Source organism: Podarcis melisellensis (genome assembly GCF_964234715.1).
Source record: "Podarcis melisellensis genome assembly, chromosome: 9".
Lineage (NCBI taxonomy): Eukaryota > Metazoa > Chordata > Lepidosauria > Squamata > Lacertidae > Podarcis > Podarcis melisellensis.
Genome location: NC_138541.1, coordinates 57,791,261 through 57,819,038, shown reverse-complemented (window position 1 = coordinate 57,819,038; position 27,778 = coordinate 57,791,261). Strand labels below are relative to the sequence as shown.

Below are 27,778 nucleotides of genomic sequence, written 5' to 3'. Positions count from 1 at the left end.
CCGCGTCCATGTAATGAATAACCTAAAAGCAAAAGATTTCTAGAACTTTCCATGTGGCTTTTCTAACGTTTGATCCAACGCTTAGAACTTCTTGAAAGGATGGTCACCAGTAATCTATTTTACTGAGGAAGAACAAACTGAAGGGCCTTCCTTAATTAAGACCACATTTTAAAATACTATCTACCAGTTTGCATTATTTTCTTTAATCCTTAAGAGTACAGTGGTACCTCGGGTTGAGAACTTAATTCGTTCCGGAGGTCCGCTCTTAACCTGAAACTGTTCTTAACCTGAGGTACCACTTTAGCTAATGGGGCCTCCCACTGCTGCTGCACCGCCAGAGCACGATTTCTGTTCTCATCCTGAAGCAAAGTTCTTAACCCGAGGTAGTATTTCTGGGTTAGCGGAGTCTGTAACCTGAAGCGCCTGTAACCCGAGGTACCACTGTAAATATGATTTTACTCATTGAGCTACAGGGCTAAATTAGACATTTTTAAAATGAGAAATTGGCTGGGAAAAGTTGAAGTTACACACAAGCTGATTTTCACTGCATGAGAACAAATATACATATGTTAGGCAGGTTTCTAGCCTTCTCAGGCTGCTTTTCAGTTAAACAACAACACTGTTGAGGAACTTGGTCTCACATTTAATTTGGCCCCTGGATAACCTTACCATCTGTGTTGGCAAAGTATCTTACATAATTCTGGGATGAATCCCATGGTGCCTTGGCAATTAGTGGCCAGGTTTCTCAGATGGCACTTTTAATCTAGTGTCTGCCATAAGCTGAAAAATATCCCAATTGCTTAGACCTGGCACACACCAAGTGCCATCCGTTTATACTTGAATGGCTTTCTCAATTTCTGGTCATAAATAAATGCCTACAGTTTATACATAGTGCTTATTCTAGTCTTGTAATTTGTGCGCCTTTTAAACTCCTAATGGATTTTAAATTACAGTGGTACCTCGGGTTAAAGATGCTTCAGGTTACAGACTCTGCTAAGCCAGAAATAGTACCTCGGGTTAAGAACTTTGCTTCAGGATGAGAACAGAAATCGTGCTCCAGCGGTGCGGCAGCAGTGGGAGGCCCCATTAGCTAAAGTGGTATCTCAGGTTAAGAACCGTTTCAGGTTAAGAACGGACCTCCAGAACGAATTAAGTTCATAATTCGAGGTACCACTGTATACCGTTACATGCCACCCCAATCTCTGAGTGGTGTGAGATTCCAGGGGTTCCAGACACTATCCCAGGCTTTGTGGTTCCTTCAGGAATAAGGCACAGTGGAGACTGTGGTGTCTTTATGATATATGGTTTATTTGCACATATATACAACCTTAGCCTGCAATAGTGGGGTTCTCAGCATTAATAAGGGACGCAGGTGGCACTGTGGGTTGAAGCCTCAGTGCCTAGGACTTGCCGATCGAAAGGTCGGCGGTTCGAATCCCTGCGGCGGGGTGCGCTCCTGCTGCTCGGTCCCAGCGCCTGCCCACCTAGCAGTTCGAAAGCACCCCTGGGTGCAAGTAGATAAATAGGGACCGCTTACCAGCGGGAAGGTAAACGGCGTTTCCGTGTGTGGCTCTGGCTCGCCAGATGCAGCTTTGTCACGCTGGCCACGTGACCCGGAAGTGTCTCCGGACAGCGCTGGCCCCTGGCCTCTTAAGTGAGATGGGCGCACAACCCCAGAGTCTGTCAAGACTGGCCTGTACGGGCAGGGGTACCTTTACCTTTACCTTTTACAGCATTAACACACCAAGCGCTTCTTCCATAGCCACAGCCTCAAACAGAAATTGTCAATGTCCTCCTTACAGTATGGTTAACAGAGCTCAGTACATTTCTCCAAATATGATTTGATCAGCACAGAACAGAGCAGAATTATTATTTCAAAAGTTACTAGGTAGTTTCTTTTTTTTATCCTTTAATTGATTATGCTCTACATTTGCCCTTCTGTTACTTGCAATCAGCACTGTCCATTTATAAAGAATAGTGAATTTCCAAGCTAAATCAAGCAACAATTTCAATACCTGCTGCGAGTTTTCAGAACACCGGACCCCAACTGTGCTTATTAATATTGCATTGTTTATTAGGAAAGTAACTTGGTGATTTCTCTCTCTCTCAAGCTAAAGGCCAAGGTTGCACCCCACTGAGATTGTAATGGTGTATTTCCTTATACAAAAGTATTGGTCTAATTATTTTTAACTGTATGAAGGAAACCCATTTGACTGCATGTAGTACAGTTGAGGTCTTCTGCTTCTTCAAGCTAGAAGATGTCAAATACTTTTCTTAGAGCAACGGTCCTGAATTTTAATAGGAGAAAGAAGAGAAACAATGAGTTAAAAATACGGGTTTATATGCGTAAATCAGTATTTTTTATTATTAACTATTGTATACCTTTTCCTTTTAAGTTTGCATTTCATATAGGCATTTTAATTTAATCTGCAGTGTCACTTGGGAGTAGGAATTGGGGAATCATAATGAGTAGTCAGGACCAGAACTGCAGAATCACAGGAGCATAGGAAGGTGCTTTTCATCAGGTGAGTCTATTGGCTCATCTAGGTCAGTACTGTTGACACGGGGCAGTAGTGGCCCTTCAGGTTTCATGCAGGTATCTGTCCCAGCTTTGCCTGCAAACACCAGGGGTTGAACCCTGGATCTTTTGCTTGTGGGGGTATGTGTTCTGCCACTGAGCTACAAGTCTTTGTCTCAGAGTTTGAGGGGTGTGTTTCTTGTCATTCTATGTCAGCCTTGCACCTGGGTGTTTGGCTTGGGCAAGTAGCAAGTGCCCTTAAATGAGATTTAGGTACCTGGGTAGAAAACTGCTCCTGTCCAATAAGGCCATGCAATCTCTAGTTCAGGCACACATATTCTTTCACTACTACTTATTTTGTACTCGCAGTGTAACCTGGGAATAAGCCCCATGCAGTTTAATGGGACTGACTTTTGGGCCAACCTGTATAGAGTTGCATCTAGCTATTCATTTTGAATATAAAAATGTATGCCCCCATTTCAGCATGTACTTCATTTTTCTTCACAAAAAATACTCACAGAATGTGAATTCTTAACACACACTGTTCTCTTACATTGGATAAGTAAAACTTTTCAAAACTCTCACTTGAAAACCCTGATGCTTTAGTTTGATTACATATTCCCTTAGTTGCAGATATTCAGATCATGAAAGATTAATGTTATCTGGCAATATTTTTAGATCTAAAGTTAAACAAAATGTTCATGGCTTAACAGTACTTTATAAGTATGAAAAAGCACTGGTTTGCATGACTAAAGTGCTCCTATATATTATTTAAATAAAATTCTGGATCACCTTTTATAGACCCTCTAGGTGATTTATTCTTTCCTTATATCTATCCCATATTTCTAGCAATGATTTCATAAAATTTGGGGCCTTATAATTCTTCTTTCTGCCTTTATTATTTAGTCATGAAATGTCTTGTAACTTTTGAAGTACGATGTTCTAACTTTTTGTAACACCTAGTTTTAAGTGATTCATCAAACCACTCTATAATCCAGGGTAAACAATTGATGTGATAATAGGAAAATTCAAGTTGCGTCTTTTAACTCTGCGTGGTATTATTGTTTCCTAATTTGATACTGTTTTGCCTGCCCACAAAAAACTGGCAAATAATTGCTGCCCCTCCCCATTTTAAAAATGGTAAAATTCTTCTGATTTAATAGCTAAACTTTCAAATAAAAAATATATAAGGGGAATAACTACATTTACGTAGCTGACAGCCTTCCTGAAAGGATTTATTATGAAAATAATTAAACATTGTGCCTTTTTTGGTAGAAACATAACCAAATGTGTATAGATAATTGCAATTGCACAGAAGAATCAAGTAGCCTGTTTCAGATGATCATCAAAAGCCATCATTTGGGTGATAATGAGCCACCTGGAGTGAGCCTTCTTGCATTCTTGCTTTTCTGCACATGAAGAGAAGGGTGAAAGTTGCATCTCTCACTTTTGACTATATCACAGTTGAATCAAACTTTGGATTGGTACACTGGCTTGTTTGCTCTTTGGGGTTACAATATGCAACAGTTACACAAATTTGTAATGAATGGGAACCTGTTTTCATTGAAACTGAAGGAAAAAGCTACAACTTTCCTTCTATCAAGAGCAAACAGTGAGAGTGTAAATATTTATTTAAAATATTTATAAGCTGGACCATGCCCACCTTTTAATTTATATCTATGGTAAAAAAATATTTTGTTGAGAAAACTTTTCATCTTTCCTCATTCCTGAACTTGTTTGAAAGCTCAGCTTTTTAAAAAGCAGCTGTTAGCTTTCATTTGTATCCAGAATTAGGACAGCAGCCTGTGTTAGTAACAAAAAGTCTCTTTTACTACTATCTCGGAAACTTTGCTTGCCTGGGGTCTTTTGGAGCAAAGTGAATTTAAATTATTACTGTAAAGTATTTCTGTAGAAAATGGATAAGGCAGTGTATTTCAGAATGCCATGCAGAATAACTCCACTTTGCAGTGCACAAGAAGAAGCATGAGCTTTTTGATTTCACACATTTTTACAAGATGCCTTCCTCAGCTAAGTATTAATGGGTGCTGTAAAATGATACTGGCACAAAAGTTGAAAGTCCTGAGCAGTTGTCCTGAACTGATGTTGCTCCTTGTATAATAAATTCTATACGTTAAGGAGATGACTACATTCAGGAAGCAGAAGCAAACTTCCTTTATTTTTTTTGGCTTGGAGAAATTATGTTGGAAAAGCAACAAGGAAGGAAGGCCAATAAAATATTCCTGGCCAATCGGCAGTACAATATAGATGAGCAGTTGATTACATGTATATATTGGTAAATTGCCATCTGAAACGTTGCCATCTGAATCCAAGTTCTTGGGTTTTGGTTGTAGCAGGAAGGTGTGGCAGGACAGGATGAGAGTTATGTTTTTCAAAGTGATTAGAATGCCAAATTTGGACTTGGACTCTGGAGGGTTTGGAACAGTTCCTTTATTTCTCTCACCCTGCAGGGTTATGTGGGGCTGGGGGAAAGAAATGAATAAGATTAGATACTCCAGATACTCCTTAGAGAAAGGGTGTAATGCATATTCTATATAATAAGTAAAATGATAAAATTACTTCAGCCTATTTGCTATATAAAGTTTTCTACTTCGGGCGGAAAAGAGTTGGACTATGTGGTTTTAAGCAGTAACCATAGGTAATACTCCATCCATAGATACAGACTGGACCTATCTGGAAACAAGCAATTTAGCAGCTAAGGGGCATTGAGATTTCTGCTGTCATTGTTAGAGCGTAGCAATAGATCTTTTTATTGATTGATTGATTGATTGATTGATTTGCATACCACCCTCTTGCAAAACTTCAGGGCAATGTACATAAAACATTTAAAAGCAGTTTTAAAAAACCATTGAAATACTCAAGAAACATTTTAAACAACTGCATAGGCTTGTTCACAAAAAGAAGTCTCCTGAACATCAAAAGTGAGAGTGCCTTCCAAATTTCTTCTGGAAATGCTCCACAACTTGGGAGCAGCAGCACTAAATGCCAAACTTCTGGCTGAGGTCAGTTGGGCCTTGGTTACACGGGCGCAACTAACAACTTTCCTCCATATGATATAAGCTGGGATATTAAAGCTCAGGTGGTCCTTAAGGTATCCTGGACCCAAAATGTTCAGGGCTTTGTATATCAGCTCTTCTGAAAGCCATAGCATAGGTGCCAGGGAGTCAAAGATCACTCTCCCAATGCTGTTCTCTGGACCTGACCATGCAGGCAGGATGGAGTAGAATGCCTCCAATACCATCCCACACAGTTAACTTTGAAGGATACCATGCTCTGTGGTGTCAAAAGTCACTGGCAGATTCAGCAGTAGAAGCAGCGTCAAATTCCCTGTTGTCTCTTGATATAGGTCATCCATCAGGGTGACTAAAGCTATTTCAGACCAGAAACCAGGCTCAAACGCAGACTGAAGTGGATCCAGATAATTAGTGCCACCCAGGAACACTTTCCCTCAAACCAGGGTATTTTTTTATTATTAATGTTTGCAAAACGTTGAATGCTTTTTATGTTGTTGGAAATCACTCTGAATGTGATGTGTGGCACAGAAATGCAACTGTAAATGCCTTAATTTCATAAAAGCAACACTTCACTGTAGAAGCTCCCTAAACCCAAGCCAGACTTTCTGGATCCAGTTTTCAGCACAAAATAGCCTCACACACTTGACAATTTGCTGCACCTAAAACATAGCAATAATACTATTTCTAAAAAATGCGGGCTAAAACTGTATTTACATGAAAAAGAAACCACTGAGGCAGTGTGAGGAATCCCGCAACTGAAATAAAAGACAGAATGGAAGAAGTGAGGATAAAATAGGAAATAAACGGTTGTGAATCAATTATTTATAGCTTTCTTTCTTGCAGCTAAAAACCTTCTGGTTGAAAAACACTGACAGTTTTAGGTAGTTGATAAGAAAGCAAAGGTAGAGAAATATTAATATCCAACAGCTTTATGTATTGGATCCAGAACAGTAATGTTTATATTCAGCATTTTATAATATGTGGTGATGGAAAAGAATACAGTGCATATTTGAGCTGTAGTCACTGCCTGGAATTGTTTTTTTTTTAAAAAAATAAAAATAAAAATTGAGAGTATTCATGGACTAATGAGTATATAAAAATAATTTCCCCGCTGGGAAATTTGTGTCTGTTGGTGGGCTAGTTAGTTATTCATTTCTGTGCCTCCCATGTGTCGCGAGAGTGTAGCAGAAATTTTATAAGCAGAGCAATCTTAGTGTTTCTGGTTCCAAGTTGGCGTATAGCTCATTGGGGAATTCAGGTTGTTGTAGCATGAGTCAAAACTATGGACATTGCTTGGAATTGTGGAAGACAGTGAATCAGGGAGCCATTAACAGCTCCCTGACAGCTTCCCCTAGACACATGTCAAGCTTCCGCTTTAAATCCTTCTCTCAGGTGTGCATGCAGGAGCCAGGCCCTGTGAACAATAGGACTTTGCAGGACTGGGGCCTTCCTAAGTTTGTTCTGAAGAGGCAAGGCATGGCCTCACAGGTGAGGCCAATTGGTAACTCACAGCACCTGGTGGCAAGAGCTGGGAAGGGATATAAGGTCAGCATTTTCCCTTCAGCTCTTTGAAACAGCAACACGCTTCCTGCCTTGCTGCGTTTGGCTTCTTGCTTCCTTATCCTTGAACCTCAGCTTCTTGACTCCCTGCTTCTTGATCCTCGGACCCCTAACTTCGTGGCTCCTTGCTTCCTGATCCTCAGACTCTTGGCTTCCTGACTCCTGGCTTCTGGACCCCCGTTCCTGCTCCCACCCCACCATCTTGCCCCCGGTCCTGACGTCCCCTGCCGTGACTTCGATCACCCGTGAACCGGACCTTGACACCTTTTCACTTGTTCAAGTCAACTTGCCTACAAGACTAATATGTGCAAGAGCTACATGATGATATCTTAGACACTAACATACTTTAGTAAATTTTGTGTGATTACATGGCTTCGTATACCAGATTCACTCACAAGGCAGCAGGATAGCCTCGAAAGTTGTTATCCATGAGACAGTGGCCAATGACAAGTTTGTTTTTGCCAGACCAAGGCACCCTGAAGATTCTGTTCTCTTTCCTAGTGTCCCTGAGTTCGTTCTAGAGTTGATATATTGAGCTGGAAGGAATCGGAGCTAGAGGGCTATCTTAGCTGGAGCCCAAATAAAGACTGTGTTGAAACTTGAAGCATAGCAAGTAGGTAGACATCTCTGTGGATCAGCCAAGGGCAGAAAGCCAACCTTGTATGAATTATAGTAGTCCTGGCTATTCCAGAGGCATCATCATGCCTACCAAGTGAAGCAAGCAATGTTGCATACACTTCTACCTTTCTATGCCCAAAGTGGATTCACTAGACCAGGCAACTTGGTAAAACTGCAACTTGGTAAAACTGTTGTGCGCACTGTAACCATGCACACAACCATGCATGCATGCACAGCAACTATACACACCCACCTTGCCCCCTGCCTTGTCCAGCAATTAGTTCAGAGAGGAATGACATGAATTGCCTACATCCTCTAGTTTGGAGCTCTACGGATAGAGCAATGTAAAAATGAAACCACCTGGGATATAGGCATCTAACAGAACCGGAAACTTCTGATAAAATTCATCTGTTCTATACATTTTTATATACACTCTGCAATTTTTTTCCATAGGAACTTGTGCGTAAGCAGCAGCACAAGAATGTGTCTTAACTACCCGCAAACATAACACCTTAAAGAATAAAAACGAAGCATTAGTAATTTCAGTGCATATGAAAATTCATACTGCTCACAATTTTCTTTTCGGATAAGAATATATTTATTTCTGGTGTAAGTATTTGAAAATTTAACCTTGGATGTCAGTGGCAAACCTTCCAGTTGCCTCATCAGGTGTTACATGTACCTGAAATTTCTCCATTTCAGCAGTATTATATAAACAATTTATGATGATCTTGTTATTGATTCCTATGCAGGTGCAGAATGTGAATTTTCAATTCTAAAGCTCCATAACAATGAATTTAATTTGCATATTCTGTCTGGTGTAAAGTTAGTTTTTTCCATAGACATATTTACTAGTTGCCTCAAAGCTGAAAAGTGAAAAAAGATAAACCAGGCAAGATTAATATATAATTTCACATGAATTCACATTTCACATGATAACTCTTATACTTTTTATGTGTATAACACATTATCCAGAGATGCAATACAGAGTTAAGCAAGTCTGGAGACAGTTATGCACATGCTTAACGTGCCCATTTCAATTAATGGAATTTAAAAGTGCCTAACTTTGTCTAAACATCTGCTTATTGCAGTAGACTTAAAGAAGACATGAATAATTGGGAGATTAGTCTCTTGAATTGACACAGACTCCCAAGTCATAAAAATTTAGCCTATAAAAAACACACATAGGAAATACTACCATTTCAAACTAAAAATATCAGGCATTAACAACAACAAAAAAAGAGTTCCTTGAAAGAATTGTCATGGTTAAAAGCAAAACTGAACTTGCAAGAGGTCCTCCCTCTCCAAGATGTAAGGAGGCAGGAATTTGGGTGAGCTGGCACTGCTTGGGTTCATGGAGGCTCATGTACACTATGCTAAACCATGGTTAAGCATTAGGTATGAACTGGGTCATTCCTAGTTTGCACAGCACAGTAAGCCAAACTGTGGCTTGCTCTGACTACAGAAATGTGTGGGCTCCTGGAGAGGAACTACCAACCTGCGTTGCTCCTTTCTGGTCCTTTTTACTGCCACGCTGCATTGAGTAAAGGAAAGGTTTGGCTTAGCACATTGTCTGAATTTTTGGTTAATTTCTCAGCTCACTAACCCTGCGCCAACGTTTGTTGTCATTCCCATATTGCAGCGCTTTCCAGATTGTGTGTTGCGACACGTTAGTGTGTCGGCTGCAGTGTGCAGGTGTGTTACGCAAACTCTCCCTGCACTCCTCCCAGGGCTGGAAAGGAGTTAGTTTAATGTCTGGTTTGCTAGGAAAACAGAATTACTGTGTCGCAAACTGGTGCATATCTAAAAAGTGTCACCAACATGAAAAGTTTGGAAAGCTCTGCCATGCTGTTTCTCTTTCTCAAACTTGTTTCATTTACCTTTGTTTGTTTGTTCCGAATACTGCCCTTCATCTGCAGATATTAGGGTGGTTCACATCACAACATCAAATACAATATAAAAATACATGATAAAACTAAAACCACAAACCAATAACCCCCCTCCCTTCCACAAACAGCAATGCAGCGTAGACTGATTAAATTACTCTGTCAACTGTTTTTACCATTTTCATGTTCCTTCATTGTCCTTTCCTTCACTGCAAGCTAATAGTACAAAATATCATATTCTAGGCTTTCTTGAGTCATCATAAATTTGCTTTTGCCAGTTTTTATTTCTTAGTTTGCTCTGCTTAAACCCTGCTGTTCTTTAGATCATGCATTGTTTTATGTCATACGTAATCTATTAAAAAATTTTGGGGTGGATTTCCTTCACTTTCCCTTATGAATTAATTTGTAATACTGTTTCAAAACTGCTGAGCATGGAGAAGCATAATGCAAATTGGTAAATGCAGCTCAGATCAGCTAGAACTCTTAACGCTGATGGGTTTCAAACCAAACTATCTGGATTATTCCCCTGAAAATAAGAATCTCACCACGTGAAGTCAAGTGAAGTGTAGAATCTGATAAAAAATTCATCTCCTGTTTAACAAAGTAATTGGTGTCTGCTGTAAAACCATATTTTATAAAATTAGGAAAAAGTTAGATGATGTTAACAATGCTTTCTTTCTTGCCCAGCCCCCTCCAAGAATGACAAAAAATCTTTGGGGGGGGCTGTCTGAACCAAGTAAAATTTTGTTTCCACCTTACTCCACTCATTAATTTTACTTGGCATTCGTGCATTCTGTTTGCAGGTTGTTGTTGTTGTTTTACTCACAGAACTGTTTCAAAACTTTTGGTTTCTTGTAAAAGTAACAGTCTTGTGGCATGTTAACCACTGACAAATTATCATGGCATAAGCTTTTGAGTTAATTGTTATTTTTTGTGGGTGGGTGGCATTATAAACAGTGAGGTCTGTTGGAAACAAAATGCAGAAAAGTTTGGCATGAGATTATTCCCTCAGACAAAAATAATCCATGGCACAGACTTGCTGCTATTGATAAAGCCAGTTAACGCATGCAGTGTGATAAAATCCATTGTACCAATTCTACCTGTATTGAACCTCTTGATATATTCTAACTCAGTGGTTTCACTGTGCATGCTCCCTTGATGTTCCTTTGTTTAAGGATGGTAGCTTTAAGTTCTTGGAGGCTGAAACATTTATCTATGGCTTCTCTATGTTGCCAGTGTTGTGCCTGACCTGTTTGCCCTATGTAGAATGCAGAGGGCATTGATAGCAGATGGTGGCGTATGGTACCTTGAGAGATGCGTATTGTTGCTTGATGAAGGAAGTGAATGAACCCCTGATGCTTTGGGTGGCATTTTTAAGTCCTGTAATACTGCTGTCAGAGTAAATATGGGGACAGAGTTAGCATCTGGGTCTGCCCCAGGGTCTGTGCCTGTATCCATGTTGGATTTTTTTGGGGGGGAGGGGGGGCGTCTGTAAGCAAGTGCAGGCTTGCCACCCAAGGCCTGTGTGAGAGAAGTGTCTTTGTCCAGGATGGACTGTAGATAATAGATGATACAGTTTTAAGTGAGAGAGGCCTGTCATTTTCTTATCTGGTGCTGTCCTGTAGTACATCGTTATTGGCCTTTTGTTCTGGTTTTCTCCATTTTGTTGAGTAAGTATAATAATCTGAAGAATGCTTGATGTAACTTGTTTAAGTGTGAGTCTCTGTCCGATGAATCTGAATGGATGCAGTTTGCTGGAAAGGTACTCATAACTACATACTTCCAGCTTTCACCCAGAAACATCACAAATTCCACAAGCCCTGGCTATAACCACATAAGTGAAGAATCGGATCAAAGCCAGATTGGTAGGAAGTGGCTAGCAAACACTGCTGCCATGATAATTGAAAGTGGAATTGCAATTCCCCTAGGAGTGATGGATCGCAATGATGTGATTACATGGGAAAGTTAATATAAACAAACTAGCATCAAAGTGTATTTTACGATCCTGGTTTGCTTAAACCACCGTTTCCCAAACTTGGGTCTCCAGCTGTTGTTGGACTACAACTCCCACCATCCTTAACTAGCAGGACCGGTGGTCAGGGATGATGGGAATTGTAGTCCAAAAACATCTGAAGATCCAAAGTCTGGAAAAAATTAGCTTAAACTAACTTTGGTTTGAATAAACCTAACTCTCTGAGTTTGGTCATTTTAAGGAATTGTGCTTTCATTCTCACATGTCAAAAAATAGATGATATTTTAGAATCCAATCTAGACAAGAAATTATTACTTAGTGAAGACAGGGCTGGAAGAGTATGGTGGAAACAGAAGGACTGTTTCACAAAAAATGGAAAGAATAGTCAACAACAGAATTACAGGAGCCATCAAAAATTCAAAGAAATATAAGCCTTTGAAGAATTAGTACAGTATAACAATAAATATAGATTAATACTTTCAGTACAATCCAAATTTTAATTAATCTGGGGAGCATTGAAGGCTGTGATCAAAGAGGTATTAATACAAAAGACTTCTTTATTAAGGAAGAACAGAAAGAAAAAGGTGGAAGATATTACTTTGCAAATATGCCAGTTGGAGGAAGAACATAAAAGGATATGCTGAAAGGCTGTATATAGAAAATTGGAAGCAGTGTGGAACCAATTAGATATATCTAAATTGCTTCCAGGTAAAAAACAACAACTCTTATGTTTTCTAAAACTGTGTAGTTGAAAAAGGCAACAAACTGGATAGACTATTAGCAGCATAATTAAGAAAGAAGCAACAGCAACATTTCATGAGGTACGTAGATTATAGTTGTACACCCGAGAGATATAGTAAGTGAATTCAAAAAGATTTTCATTAAACCTTATTCATCTGAGAATGCTTTTGAGGAAAGTATTAAATCTTTTATGTGGAAGGTATATTTACCTCATTTATTGAAGGACAAAGCTGAGAATCTTGAAGCTCTGATAGCAATGGAACAAACACTGAATGAGCTAAAAAAAGGGGGGGCAATAAAACTCCAGGACTTGGAAGTATTTACGGATTAAAATTATAAAATCATATTTTACTCTGTAGCTTCCCCACTATTAAAAAAAATTGACATTTATCAAAATGTGTTCCGTAAAACTTAAGAAGAGGTCAAAGTTATAGTTGACCCCAAACAGGGCAAAGATTTTTCTAAACTTGAGTCTTGCAAGCTTGAAGCATAGAAGTAAGGTACCTCCAACCCATGGGCTTCAATTTAGCCTGCAATGCTATACGGTGGTACCTCTGGTTAAGAACTTAATTCATTCCAGCGGTCCGTTCTTAACCTGAAACCGTTCTTAACCTGAGGTATCACTTTGGCTAATGGGGCCTCCCACTGCCACCGCGCAATTTCTGTTCTCATCCTGAGGTAAAGTTCTTAACCCGAGGTACTACTTTCGGGTTAGCGGAGTCTGTAACCCGAAGTGTTTGTAACCCGAGGTACCACTGTAATTCAAAATCCACACCTACATGTCCCCTGCACTTGTGGGGCAGGTATGCAACACTGGAAACTGCCTAGTGCAGCTGGGGGAGAACTTTCACCGGGAACTGCCTACTGCAGAGCAATCCATACCCCCAGTCTGCCATGCTTGTCTCTGTGTGGCAGAGATCTCCTTCCATTTGGCTCTGAAAGCAGAGGTGGAGCTGGCCAGCCAAGGATCCATGGGATCCAGCTACTGGCAGTGTGACTGACCCACAAGAGAGAATAACCTCTTCCCACCCTGGCCAGCATAAGGAGCAGGACTTTGGATTGGGAGGTGCCCCCCCCACTGGATGGAGATTCAGCCCTACTATTGCCAAATGGGAATTAAGACTAGAGGAGCAATCCTACCGCCTCCTACTGCTAAGTAATTTAAGCCCATTGATTTCAGTGGGTCTACCCTGAGTGTGATGCAATGGAGTATCAACCTTTATAAGTATTATGTGAAAGTATGGGTGGCAGAGTTCTCCTTCCATTTGAATGAGGTTCAATTGCTCAATGGGACCCTCCCCTCACTCTCTTCCACCTGCACCCACTAAATCTGTTCTGGAGAGTTGGGGGAAAACACAGAACAGGTTCGGAGGGCATGTGGGGTAAGGAAAGTCTCATTGCGCTAGCAGACCTCGTTCCCTATATGAATATGCCACTTAGCACTACATTGAATTCTACTTTCTGTTTTTGTCATACATACAACATACATACATACGTACATACGTGTGTGTATCTCTTCCTTGAAAAAAATGAATCATTCATAGGTACTTACCACATTTAAAGAACATCAACACCAAGGCAGAATCCTTTTAGAGGCTACATTTTCATTTCATTTTAAGGATTAAGAGATTCCATTTCAGGCCATCTGCTTCTTGTCTCCCTGATTTTCATTGTACATATCAAGACTTGTCCCTCCCTTGTAATTAGGCTTCTATAACCAATTTTGTTTTCCGTAGATAGAGGCATAGGCTGGCTCAAAATAATTCTGATTTTTCAAGGGCAATTCATGCATTTTCCTTTGTAAAATGCAAAGGAACTCTATTAATATAAACTTTTATAAGCTTTTATCTGTCAGCTGTTTCTACAATCAAGACGCCTTTTTCTCTTGATCTGCTCTGCTGAAAATGCTCTTCCGACATTCTAGCACAAGCAATACATTCTTTTACATTCGGGAAATGTTCATGGTTCAGCTTACTGATTTAATGGGGAATTTGTTCTAGACTGGTGAAAAGGTTCCTTAGCCTCTGAGATTTTCGTACATAGGTGAGCATTTGAAATTGAAATATTTAATTTCATTTTCAAGTCCAGAAATTTCACATGCATGCTTGGACCAAAACTCAGTGTAATATATTTGCAGTATTTGTAAGTTTAAAAAGTATTAGGTTCTCCAGTCTCCTACAAGGGTGTGTAAAAGGGTAGTGTAATTCATAGTATTAGTGAGAAATAGCCTTCAGAAATACAGATGTTTTAAAGCAAGACGTGGTATTTGGGGGGAGTTTTATATTGTAAATTTATTTCCCCCCCCCCCATTGTTTTCTGTGCATATGGCTATGGGTCTATTTCTATGTTATATTCATTCTTAGGTTAGGCTTGAAAAAAATATTATTTATTTAGAGCAGCCATTTCCTTAGAAGGTTTTTATGTTTGGAGGAAGGCTTGCCTCTCCCCAGTAGTATCATCAGATAAAACATTATTCATATTCAATGTGCAATCATACACATATTTACCTGGAATTAAGCCCCACTGAACTTAGTGGGGCTTAATTACTTACTTACTTACTTACTTACTTACTTAATTACTTACTTCTGAAAAGACATGTATAGAACTGCAACCACACAGAGCTCCCATGCCTTTGGAATAAAGAAGAAATGGTTCTCTGTCAGAAGGAACATCTATATAAATATCCGCTTGCGGTAGCCTAGTTCTTAGTACAGTGCAACAGATGAATCCAATGGCTACCTTGTACTTTCAAAAGATGTTGTTGTTGTTGTCCATGGCATTGGTACACAAATTTATCAACAGCAACCCGCAGATTTCTTTCACTAAAATTACGTATGCTGCTTGGAAGTTTTATTGCATTCAAATGGCGTCTACATTTTGTGAAATAAATAAAAAAATAAAATTGGAATCAAAGTTGCCAACTTTTTTCTGATAAGGCTTATGTACCTTCAACAGCAGCATGCCCGAAAGACATTTAGAACTGGGATACTTTTAGAAAGAAATTTTGAACTGGGAGAAACTGTTTCACACAGCTGTTAAAAGCTTTGGAATCATGCCAGGAAAAGAGGATCTTCATATATGCTTAATATGTTAATTTTAATACATTAAATGGGTAGGGGCAGCAGAACAGCACAGTGGGCAGGGAGGGGAGATCATTCCATTGGGCAAGCCAAAATGCTGGTGCATAAGGAGAACTATCTTCTTAGCTCTAGGCTGAATTCCATCCCATATGTTTAAAAGGTAGATTTACTTTCATATGCCCTTTTAAGCACCTTCCTTTTTTTCAAAGGCCGTAAGATGCAAAATGTAGAGCTCTAATAGACATTTCCTTGTCTTAATATGAAGTTGGTTTGGAATGGCTTTATACAATTTGCCTGTACTCATAGTGGGGTCTATCATAAATAAAAATGCTCCGATGACTCTTGAGGCTGGCATTTCCCCCCAGGCACTCAGCAGTCCGAAATGAAGATAAGTGTAAAGCTCCATTTTGCTTCTCCTGCTGGTTGTTGCACAGAGCTGCTTCCTATCATTAGTCTTGAGACAGTCTACCATCTCCTGAATTCTGCACTGCCTCTTTAAAATGCTTTTAACACCTTTCTAGCAGCAGAGAGTAAGAGTGGTTCCAATCACTTCTGACTTCTACCGTAAAGTGCAATTTGTTCTCAGTGATATTGTGGACTCATGAGAGTTTAGCAAAGGAATATGATACACTACTTGTCCCTGTTTCTACTTATTGTTGAGTGTGGGGGAAGTGGTACCAAAGAAGTTTAAATGAATGGGTGAACATCATTGTGTGTGCTGTTCAGCTTTTACAGTAGCTAAAGGCCTTTAACACACTTTGCTGTACCCATAATCAAGGCCATATCATACAAGCTTTAAAATATAACAATTTGATTCCCTGTCCGCTGCATAAATGAAATAGAATATGGGTGCTGCAAGCTTTAATCAATAGATGGACCTAAGTAGGAGTGGAGAACCTCTGGCCCATGAGTCTAATAAGGTCTGCCAGGTCTTCAAGATGGACCCATCCATTTTGGACTAACCTTTCCCTGGTCTGGTATCAGGCACAGGATAGTTCAAGATGTGGCTTGAAGCTTGCAACTAAACGAAAAAAGATTTCGGAGTGTGTTCCTAAATGTGCTGCTTATTGGATGACTAGTATTGGGGGCTCGTTGGAGCCAAGCCTGGGCAGACCCTCCAAAGTCTCTCTGATTAAGCCAGGTACTTTCCAGGTTAAACAGAAGCCCTGTAGCAGCTTCTCTTTAGCAGCCCACATGTTTCTTACGGTATCATGAAAAACAGCTCACATTGGGACATTACCAATCTAAGTTCATTTTCCACTTTTGAGTTCAGTTTCTCTTCCAAAGCAATTTAACATTGTTTTCCAGAAGCCTTACTATGAAATCAAAAGTTCAATTCACATTATCATTGAACTAATAAGAATTGGACAGTTTAAATAAATAACCACACGTAGTATTAAATATAACTATGCCTTCAAATGAAGATGCTTAGTATGTTTCCCATATATCTTCTGAATGTGTTATTCACTGATTAATTGGGAATCATGCTGACTGGTGCTGATGAGACTTTGGGTCTAACACCTTCTGGAGATAGAACCTCACCCTGCCTCCAGCAATATATGGTTGATTTCCATTGCAATTTGTCTCTTTCCTGATTTATGGCTGGGAGAGAGGGAGGGAGCCTATTAAATCAAATGGACTTCTGGTACACGTTTATTGGGATATTGATGTTTTATCACCAATTAGACTGTGTTCCTCATCTCATTATCCTGTTAGCTTCGCTTTTTTAATCACTTTACCGTATTGGATGGAGAAAGGTTTCTCTGGCATTTTAATTTTTTTGTGTGTGGTTTGGAGAGAGAGGGGAGCAAGGAGGCAGGGAAAGCATGCATAAAAGAAGGAATAATTAACCTTAGAACGAGATGTTGGACATGTGAACCATTTAAAGGCAGAGTTTGCCAATGTGGTTCCCTCCAGTTGTTGTTGGACTACAACTCCCCTTATCCTTATCCACTAGACATGCAGGGAGGGGCTGACAGGAATAGCCATCTGAAAGATGCCACTCTGGATATCCCAGATTTAAAATATAGGTCTAGTAAATGCTAAGCAGCTATAAGCAGTTTTACATGTGTTGTTCAGAAAAAGAGTGTCTTGTGGCATAAGAGAAATTTTGTTTGCATTATGTGAGCATCACACTTTGCTTAATTTGAGTACATGATAATTTAGACCCAGACTGCACAAATGGCTGACTACATTGCCCCTGGTCTGCACCACTTCAGATTCCAAGTGAAGGGTTATATTATTCAGCGCTCCACTATATAGAAAACAAGATATCAATGAGGAGAGTTTGAGCATATCCTTCTTCCTGATTGTGCTGTATTTCAGTATCTGTCTGCCTCTTTGTTTCAATGGAGGATCACTCAAGCATACAGCACTAATTGTCTCCAGTCATGCTGTCCCAAAATAATTTGACTATGTGATCACCCGTGTGTCCAGATCAGGCTAAAGACAAGAACTGGGACTTGAAACAGCTTTAATGGCCTACTCCATCTTTGTTTATATGAGTACAGATGGCAATATTAAGATCATTTGACTTTTGCTATAGCTGGCACAACATATCTGAAACTGAAGAACTTCTATGAATCCAGTGTGTGTGGCCATTAGGTGATTAAAAAACCCAATAAAAAAAAATTCCTTCCAGTAGCACCTTAAAGACCAACTAAGTTAGTTCTTGGTATGAGCTTTCGTGTGCATGCACACTCAAAAAACCCAATGTTATTAGTATGCTGACGATGATACCCACTTTGTTTCTCTCTAATACATCAAAATTAAGGGTGAACAGATTATTCTGGAAGTAGAAAGGAGGAAGTAGAAAGCAGGCAAACTTACTTATTTCAATCAGATCACAAGAAAAGCACAAGAGACCTTACAATGGCATGGTCCTTGGTTTACCAACAAGAGTAGACTTGAGAATGAGTATGTAGAACATGTCAGTAGCAGCAACATAATCCACTTACGGAGTGAGCCATTCACCTGTCCTTTGCTGAATCAGGGTGGTTGTATTTATAGTCAGCTTTTCTCCATAAGTGGTGGGTGGCGCTGTGGGTAAAACCTCAGTGCCTAGGACTTGCCGATCGTATGGTCGGCGGTTCGAATCCCCGCGGCGGGGTGAGCTCCTGTCTTTCGGTCCCAGCTCCTGCCCACCTAGCAGTTCGAAAGCACCCCTAAGTGCAAGTAGATAAATAGGTACCGCTTTATAGCGGGAAGGTAAACGGCATTTCCGTGTGCTGCGCTGGTGCTGGCTCGCCAGAGCAGCTTCATCACGCTGGCCACGTGACCCAGAAGTGTCTCCGGACAGCGCTGGCCCCCGGCCTCTTAAGTGAGATGGGCGCACAACCCTAGAGTCAGACATGACTGGCCCGTACGGGCAGGGGTACCTTTACCTTTTTCTCCATAAGTGGTTAAAAATACCGTACATATATTCTTGGTATCTCTGTACCTTATGGCAACACCAGTATTCTTCATTATTTTAAAATCAAGATAAGATTACTTTTTCTCAATGACAATTGTTTACATCTTCAGGCTGTTTTAGGATTTTCGGCTTATCGTAGAGCTAAAACTTAAAAAGGAAGATAAAAAATACCCAAATGGTATGGAATGGAGATCCTTTTGAGAAGAAGGAATATTTTCCTGAATGAGTTTCCATCAATTCTAAATGGCTGCTTAGAAGTACTCAGCTGGGGTGTGCTGCTTTACTGCCCTGGCAGTATATTTGTGGCAATATTCCCAGGCAATTATAACTTTCCACTGGCCTGACCTCCAGTGTGACTGTTCAAGCTGTGAGAGGAAAATACGGCCAAGTAAATGAAATCGGACTTAAGAAAACTAGAGTGAAATCAGTTTTTGCCTGTTTCTTTTAGTCCAATTTGCTTGGGATAATTAAAGTAGTAGCAATAACCATTCAATCTGTTTTCATTAGTAGAAGGATTAAATGTGGTCGTTGGAGGGGAAAAAACCCTGGTTCTCTTTGTGTATGATCTGAGATACTCATATACAAGTTCTATTGGAATGTGCTGTGTTCTTTAAGGACTGGATTTCCGTTGCTTCCTCATTGCATGTTATTTTCATCCAATGCCCATGGAATCTGCTACTGTAAATAATGCTATATCCGTGCCTTCTCATGCACATTTATACATCTGATTTTTTTTCCAGCTCATGGGAAAACAAACATTCACAAACCTTTTTTTAATAAAAAACAGAAAATTTATTATTTTGACACAAATGTGTTTTCAGGTGCTGAGTGACTGCACCTCAGGCTGAACTAGTGCCTACCCCACCCCATCCTTATTTATATCTGATTATGTGTTCAGTGCTCATGTTCAATATGAAATGTGCCCCATATTGAGCTTAATGTGGCTCACTTGAGCATGCTGCTGTTAAATCAACTAGAATGTGTCTCTAAGGGTGTGTTTTCTAGGCTACATCTTGAGTGGGGCGGGGGGGGGGGGAGCTAACGCTGTCAGGATCACATCCCTGATTAGTTCTCCACTTAATAGTTTTGTTCTGGGACAGCCAAAGGGTATTTGCTTTCTCCCTGTGATGTTGGAAGAGACATCACACAACGAATATTGCCCGTGCCCTCTGGAGCTAGTCCATTGGCTGAAAAGAGCTTTATTCTGCCATTTAGGTTGCAAGTCCAAGCCCTCTTCCATCCCCTCCCCTCAAGGCAGTGGATCTGCTTTTGAGTTTGCCATGAGTGAGCAGCTGTGAGGAATGTGGAATGAGAGTTTGGAGACACATGAAATGATGGTTGGCTGCCATGCAGTAAATGCTTCTGAACACAATGGCCTGGGTGGTGATCAGTCACCACGGAGAGATAGTTTCCAGTGGCAATGTCTCTACAGGGGCTCTAATGTGTGCTCCAATCCTTGGACCGGGCTCCTATCTGAAAAACTGATAAATAAGGAAGTAAAGAGAAACTAGGGATTTTTCTCCATAGTAAGAGTTTCTATTGAATTCTTATGGTGTTAAGTTGTGTCAATAGGTGGGTGCTGTTGTGTAGATAGGGAGAGGAGAAATTCAGGAGCAAAGGTGGTGTCTTATGCTGAAAGCAATAGAGATTTATTTGCAAGGTTATTCAGAACTGCTGCTGTGCAAAACATCCTCTCAACCAACTGTCCCCCTTCTTATCACAACTTGCCAGCGATAGCTGTGCTTAGCCCTTCATTTTGAGCCCACAGTAGAGCATTAACTTCTTTGACCAGGTGTGCCCAAGTCAAATCACTCAGGTCCACATTTATATTTACTAGCTCAATTGCTCCTTCAACCTCACAATTTCAGCTCAGTTTCCCTTCTCTTTATTTGCCACAGCATAGTATAATGGCTTAGGATCTTTAAAAAAACAAACAAGCACAATGATCCTATTTTCTCTTAGCATTCTTTACTTCTCTTACTAGCAGAAAGTGCCTGGTGTTGCTCAGGAATTCTACAAAACCAAAAAATAAAATAAAAAATTGCAGTTTTTGAAAACTGTGGTTAAAATCCATGCAGTTTTGAAAGGTTCAACCCACCATTTTGATTCAGAATGGTGTCCAATAGTATCCAAACATAGACAGGAACCTGCTCCTTCATCTCAGAAGCCAACATGCAAAAATTGTTTATGATATCACAAGAGGTGCCCAAATACATAGAGATCAGACAAAGAGACAAGCAATACTCCAAAAGGCATGGTAGATTTTATTTCCTGATATTACAGTATTAATGACCCTGGTGTCTAGGAGCCTGCTGTATGGATATGAGTTCTGTTCAGACCTTTGGTGCTGCAGTTGAGGGTAGTAACAGCATTCATGATTCTACTCTTATATCCAGGCACTGAAATCCCCACAATACATAAAGTGAACAGGGTTTATATTACATACAGCAGAGCTATGATACAATAAATGGGGGTGAGCTGATGGATTAAAGCCTGATTTAAAGCTGTGTTCTTCAAATTGGGAACATACTTTATTTGATTTGTAACCAAGAATGGCGGTGACCACCATGCGGAATGCCAAAAAGGAGTGCTTATTTATTATATTTTTTATCTCTTCCTCCAAAGAGTTCAGGGTCACGTACATTATTCTCCTTGCCCTTCAGAACCCTGTGAGGCATTTTAGTGGTTGAGGCTGAATGAAGCTCATGCAGTAACTGTTATGTACTGAAGTTCTCATCCTAGGCCAGCAGGGGGATACTGTAGATAGTTATGCAAATGAAGGATCGAAAGTGACGTTCAGTGATTGGATAGTTTGTATGCAAATGAAGGATCGAAAGTGACGTTCAGTGATTGGATAGTTTTAGAAAGTTGCTACAGTTACATTGTTCTGGAGCTCTATATAAGCAGGCTGACTGAGCTCTTCAGTTCAGTTCTGTTCTGGCCTTTGAATAAACAGCTGTTTGAAGAATCGCTGTGTCGTCTGATATGTGCGCCCACAACTTAACACTAACCTTTGTGGCTGAGTGATGATTTGAACTCTAGGGCTCCTACAGACATCCCCGCCCACCTGGCATTTGTGGTGATTTCTGCTTATAATACGGTCATATTTGATCCTACCTTTTGGGCCTGCAAAGGTTTTGGTGCTGTCACACAGCTTCATGCCCAATCAGTTCATATCCTGAAATTTCCTGTTGAAATTCCGTAACTTTTTATGCCACAAATGTTCTGATTTATTTTTGTCCTGCTTTTATTGTTTTAGAGCCCCTCCAGACAGCAATAATGCAGTAGCATCGGGAGGCATCACAGAAAATACTAAAGCAGAATAAAGCCACCACAAATGCACTATTATTGTGGCAGAATACTGTACATCCACAATAAAACACCAGTCTGGAAAGGTCCCTAGTCTCTCAAGTCTAAGTCTAAAAGTGTAATCACTGCACCACAACTGGGAAATCCCTCTCACTTATCATAAAAGTTGTGTGGGTCAGTCTAGCTCAGTTCCCTTGTTAAATCAGGAAGAATCCACGATTCCCAGAAGTTTGGAAGCATTGCTTTAGATGAATGGCTTATCACTTAGAGACATGGAGTCCTGTTCTGAATGATAAATTGCTTCATTCATTTCAAGTCACTACATAACCAGTCACACACCATTGAGCTCAATGCTATTAAAGGGTAATTTCCCTTATGGGAATTGCACTCACCACAACATAATTCTACACAGCTAAATCCTTTTATCCCCAAGTAGATAAAGGAATTTGAAATCAAAGGCATCTTCCAGTTTCAACTGCAATCACACATCTGGCCCTCATTTTAAAATGCCCACAGTCCCAAGAACATAATCATATGCCTGAAAAACTTTACCATTTACACAAAACTGCCAAATCTAATTATGAAAGTCATCTGTTTTCCACTCAAGGAAGTGAGATGGCACCACCACCAATGCTAATACCACCAGAGAACTGTAATTATTCTGAGAAACAGCTTTTTTGTTGTTGTTGTTGCCCACTTAACATTATTTGTAGTCAAACCTAATGAAATAAATCAAGACAGTATTTTGCCTTCGTTAGCCCTGGACAGACTCATCACTATGTTTGATTTTGTCAGTTTCCCTTTGTTTTTGTTCTCAAACCTATTAAAAAGCTAATTATCACTACAGCAACATTTGTCTTGTGACCTACATTATAGAAAGGGTTACTTTGAGGTTTCTCTTACAACCCCCAGTTATTCTGTGCAGTCTTCTTTCAGTCGTATGCCTTCCGAGTGGAAACCCCTGTATGTTCATCCAGAGCTGAACATGTTTCAAAAGATGTAGCAAACTCCAGGTATTTAGGACACCCTCGTTCCCTGTAGAAGGATGTATGGAGGGATCCCCATAGGGCTCAGTGGACAGACACTTCTTTCCACTCTCCAGTCGTATCACCCGGCAGTTAACAGGAGGTCTGTACAGGCCTCCCATGTCCCCATCCAGTTCTCCCCCTCTGTGTTGCTCAAGTTGCTCAAGATCTAGATCACAGCAGCTCTGAACTTCTCCTACAGAGAAGGCAGACTGGGTGGAAATACAGAAAGCATGCGTAGACCTCCCAGTTCCTGGAATGTTCTTCCTTATGATGCTTCTGCACAGGCTGAGGTAGGGAGAGGGAAGAAACTGGGCTCTTTTGCGCCTCACTGAATTTAGTAGGGCTTGCTTGTGAGTATACATGCATTTGCTTGCACTGCTTACCGAAAAACATCCTCCCCATCATTCTCACTTGGTACCCAACCTCCCATTTCAGCATAAGGTAGGCAGCAAGTCTTCTCACCTCCATTCCCACCCCTCCTCAGCAAAGCTCTCTCCCCCTTTCTATCAGAGGGAGGGAGCAAGGGCAAGCAAGCGCAAAGATAGTCCAGGCATCCCCAAACTCAGCCCTCCAGATGTTTTGGGTCTACAGTTTCCATCATCCCTGACCACTGGTCCTGTTAGCTAGGGATGATGGGAGTTGTAGTCCCAAAAAACATCTGGAGGGCTGAGTTTGGGGGTGCCTGAGATAGTCTCAAATAAATCAACCAACCAACCCACCAATCCTTCCTTTTTGATACGGAGGAAAGCTATTTAGGGGGAACAAACAACATAAACGCCACCAGAAAATAAAAACAAAACCTCTTCCACCTCTTTTTTCACTGGTGGTGGAGTGTGTGAAGGAAGAAAGAAGTGCTTTCCAGTTCTTCATTTACTTTACTTTACTTTACTTTACTTTACTTTACTTTACTTTACTGTCTATCCTCCTGGATTGTTAGCAGGCTCTAAGAGATACTGGTGAAACTGAAAGAGTTTGCTGGTTTGTGTGAGGGCTTATCATCATTTCTTATTGGTTAGGAGGGAGGAGGGAGAGAGCAAACAAAGCTGTCAATACAGTGCCTGCAAATTATCTACAAATTATCTGTGAAGTATCAGTTCAGCTGAGCTACCCCCTGGGAAGCTGTCAAAGTCTTCACCTTTTGTTCACCGGTATATAAGGATGCTATTTCAATAGCGGTATTCAACAATATGGTGATTTATCGCACAACCCTAGTAGCTAGTGGTCAGCTTCAGATATTGTTGGAGGAAAGGGTTTATCTGGACCCATTTTAGTCTGACTTCAGGCCTAAATTCAGAGCCAAAGGGGCCTTGATGCACTGAGTGCTGACCTGTAGGACTGTTACCAGTGAGAGGCATTAGTTCAAGGAAGAATCAGAGAGATGAGTATTGAAAGCCTCGCAGTCACAGTGCTCACTGGGTGACTAACCACTATTAGAGTTGCTATAAAAATAACATTGGGAGCAGTGCTATTTTTCTAGAAAAAGAGGTGTAGGGAACTCACCATGAACACCTCCCTTGTTCTCTTATAATGGCAATGGCGCCCACCTGAGAGGTGCCAGAACTCTGTTCCAGTGATTTCCGGCTGGGGAAAAAGCCTTGATTGGAAGGAGAACTGTGTTCACTCTGAACTCTTTGGCTTAAGGCAGGGAAATTTTTTTAATATATAATGGGCAGTCAACATTAAATTTTACCCAGAGTAGACAAATCGAAATTAATCAACAGGCTGAGTTAGGTCCATTAATTTCAGTGGGTATACTGTGAATGCCACTCAATGTAACATTAAGGAGTATGCTTTCCCCCTTAAATCTTTACCCTTCTTTTTGGCCCAACAAGCCTACAAGTTAGCTCACAGTAAGAAAACACAAGTCAGTCTGTAAACAGTCCTATTGTTTATGGATTATTTATTTAGTTAATTCATTGCCTACTCATACTTTCTCTCCCCCTCTCCTTTTATTAGGACCACCACAGAGGACAGTGTCTCCCAAACAAGACCACGAAGATAAGAAGCACGAAAAAGTTGCAGACAAAGGAAGTGAGAGTGGGACGTCCTGCAATGAGTTGTCCACCTCTAGTTGCGACAGCCACTCTGAGGCCAGCACTCCCCAAGAAAACGCTGCCAGCACTCAGCAGTCTACAGGGCACCAGCCAAATACTCTAACGTTGGATCGGCCCTCTAAGAAAGGTGGGGCACAGTGGATGCCCCCACCAGACAAACGCAGGAACAGCGAACTTTTTCAGACACTCATTAGCAAGTCCAGAGAAACAAACCTGTCCAAAAGGAAGGTATGTGAGAAGCTAAGTGTTGAAGAAGAGATGAAAAAGTGTATTCAGGATTTTAAACAAATCCATATTCCGGATTATTTTCCTGAACGGAAACGCCCATGGCAATCTGAACTGCTACAAAAATATGGGCTATAGTTTTTTCAGTATTTTATGACTTGTCGGTGGTGCATTTGATGTATATTAAGTTGCCAGTTTCTACTGATGTAGTTCTTTTTGATCTACTCATTGGAGTGATTCCTGCTGCTTATTTCTTTCTGTGAACTGGATGTTGGGTAGGACATGGGTTGACCTTTTGTTTTTTCCCTTTTTCAAAAATGAAGTAATAAAATGAAACTAAAGCATTATGGATTCTTTTATAATAGTTTAAAATGTGCATGATAGGAAATTTTGGTTTGGTTTTCAAACTTCTCATTTGTGAAAGAAATATATCATGAGAGCATTCATCATCCACAATAGCAGTGATACAAAATTCCGCTGGATGAAGAAGAATGGGGCTTATGATAACAGAATTAAACATGAACACTATTTAAAATGTTAATGCAATAAAGCAAATGTCTATTTTGCATGAGCACAATAGTTGACAAGTAGATCACAAAAGAGCAAGAGGTTTGTCTGCTTGGATAAATATTTTGTTCAATGCCAAGACGATCAATGTAAAATGTCTTTGGAATTGAACTTTGTGAGGATTTGTGTGTGGCTGTGTGTTCGTTTTGTAAGGATGGTGTAAATATGCCTTATACTGTTCTATGATTGCACCAACACTCATCTATTAATGTTTGTCAGGACTATTTCTGTGAAATGCAAAACCAGATTGTGAAAACTGGTTTCATGGTCTGAAAAGTTTCTGTTTTCATGTTAGCCAACAAAGCTGGAAAAATAAAAAAAAACCTAAACATATTTATTAAAAGGGGCCTACTGTTAAGATTTTTTTGATTTATTACTCTTATGTTATTATTAGTCTTTTGTCTGCATCTTCAAATAATTTTAAGGAGAGTTTTTGCAGTGTTCTCATTATGTTCCTACTCTGCTTCCAAATTGCAAGCAACACATTTCAGCCGAAAATGAATAATGCTTGGGGTACGTGAGTTTTAATTAAAATGTTCAATAGAGATTCAACGTGATGGGGGGGAAAAACAATGTTATTGATTACTGCTCAGTACAGTAGCGATAAAATCTCAACCAAGAGCACACAATGAGAATTTGAGTTGACAAGGAAAATAATACTTCTGACAACTGTTGTGAAATTACTGTTAAAATACTAAATTTAAGATGTCGTTAACAAGGTACACCAGACCAAAGGAACTATTTTCCCAGTACACAAAAGCTAATATTCATCCATAATGACACAAAAATAATCTGATCAAAAGCTGGCGTGCTTGGGATGAATGAAGAATTTGCAGAGACTTATGAAATATTGTTGAGTATTAGATTTTTATATATACCAGCAATTTGTCTTCTTTTGTCTGATGCTTTTCTTTACAGTAGTAACAGCATCTTGGCTAATTTGACAAAGTGTCTCACATCTGTAAGGGTTGCTTGGTGCCCCAGGTCTATACTGAATAATCTTCAGGCTTTCAAAACTTGTAACTCAATTCATTCACTGAATAAATTTGTTTCAAAGCGCGCTCTTTCTATTTGGGTCAGTTCACACATCACAGTGACTCCCATGTGCTTATTTCAGGAACATGTTTGTTGGTCAGTGTTGTTTGTGTGATTTCCAGGGAGTGATTATGCAGGACCCTATCTACATAGAGATGCTAGAAATCATGAGCTAGCTGCATGCTGGTGGTCCTGTTTGGTCTCAAGCTGGTTGGGTGGGTCCACTATGATGTGTGAACTAGCCTATTCATTTTATTCATTTACTTCTGATATTTTTGCACCACCTTTCCAGATAAGGTGATGGGAGGGAAAACTTTATGTAGAAAAAGCTCCTCATTTGTTAAGATGGATGTGACTGAAGTGTGTGTGTGTGTGTGTGTGTGTTTGTGTGTAGGCAAGTGGGCACAGGATGGTGGAAAATAGGTCTTTGCAATGTGAGAATAAGGATAGTGGAGAAGCTTCCTTCATGCATCTTTTAAGGCAGAAGGTTTTGGGTTTTTTGCTAGTGTTGGGCACAACCTCACAACCCACCTGGAGCTAGTGGTGATCACAATGCAAATGGCTGCTAGTCCAAAGAATCAGCAGTGATCAGTGTTGTCAAGCTGAGATGGATGCTGAGATTGACATAATGGGGTGTGTGTGTGACTATGATGCCCAACCTCCATTGCGGTAAGTACTTTTTCCTCAAGAAATTTCTTCCTCCAACTTTGTGTGGCTGTTCAGTCACTAAGAAAGGAAAAT

The 27,778-nt window shown here is 40.2% G+C and overlaps 1 protein-coding gene across 1 annotated transcript in view; it reads left to right on the top strand.

The window, feature by feature from the left end:
• KCTD8 (potassium channel tetramerization domain containing 8) overlaps window positions 1-27,046 on the top strand; it is a 54,515-nt gene extending 27,469 nt beyond the window's left edge. Inside the window, exon 2 of the mRNA XM_081924570.1 lies at window positions 25,113-27,046. Coding sequence (XP_081780696.1) covers window positions 25,113-25,573 — 461 coding nt within the window. The 3' untranslated portion in view covers window positions 25,574-27,046. The remainder of the gene's footprint in view (window positions 1-25,112) is intronic.
• The last annotated feature ends 732 nt before the right edge of the window (window positions 27,047-27,778 follow it).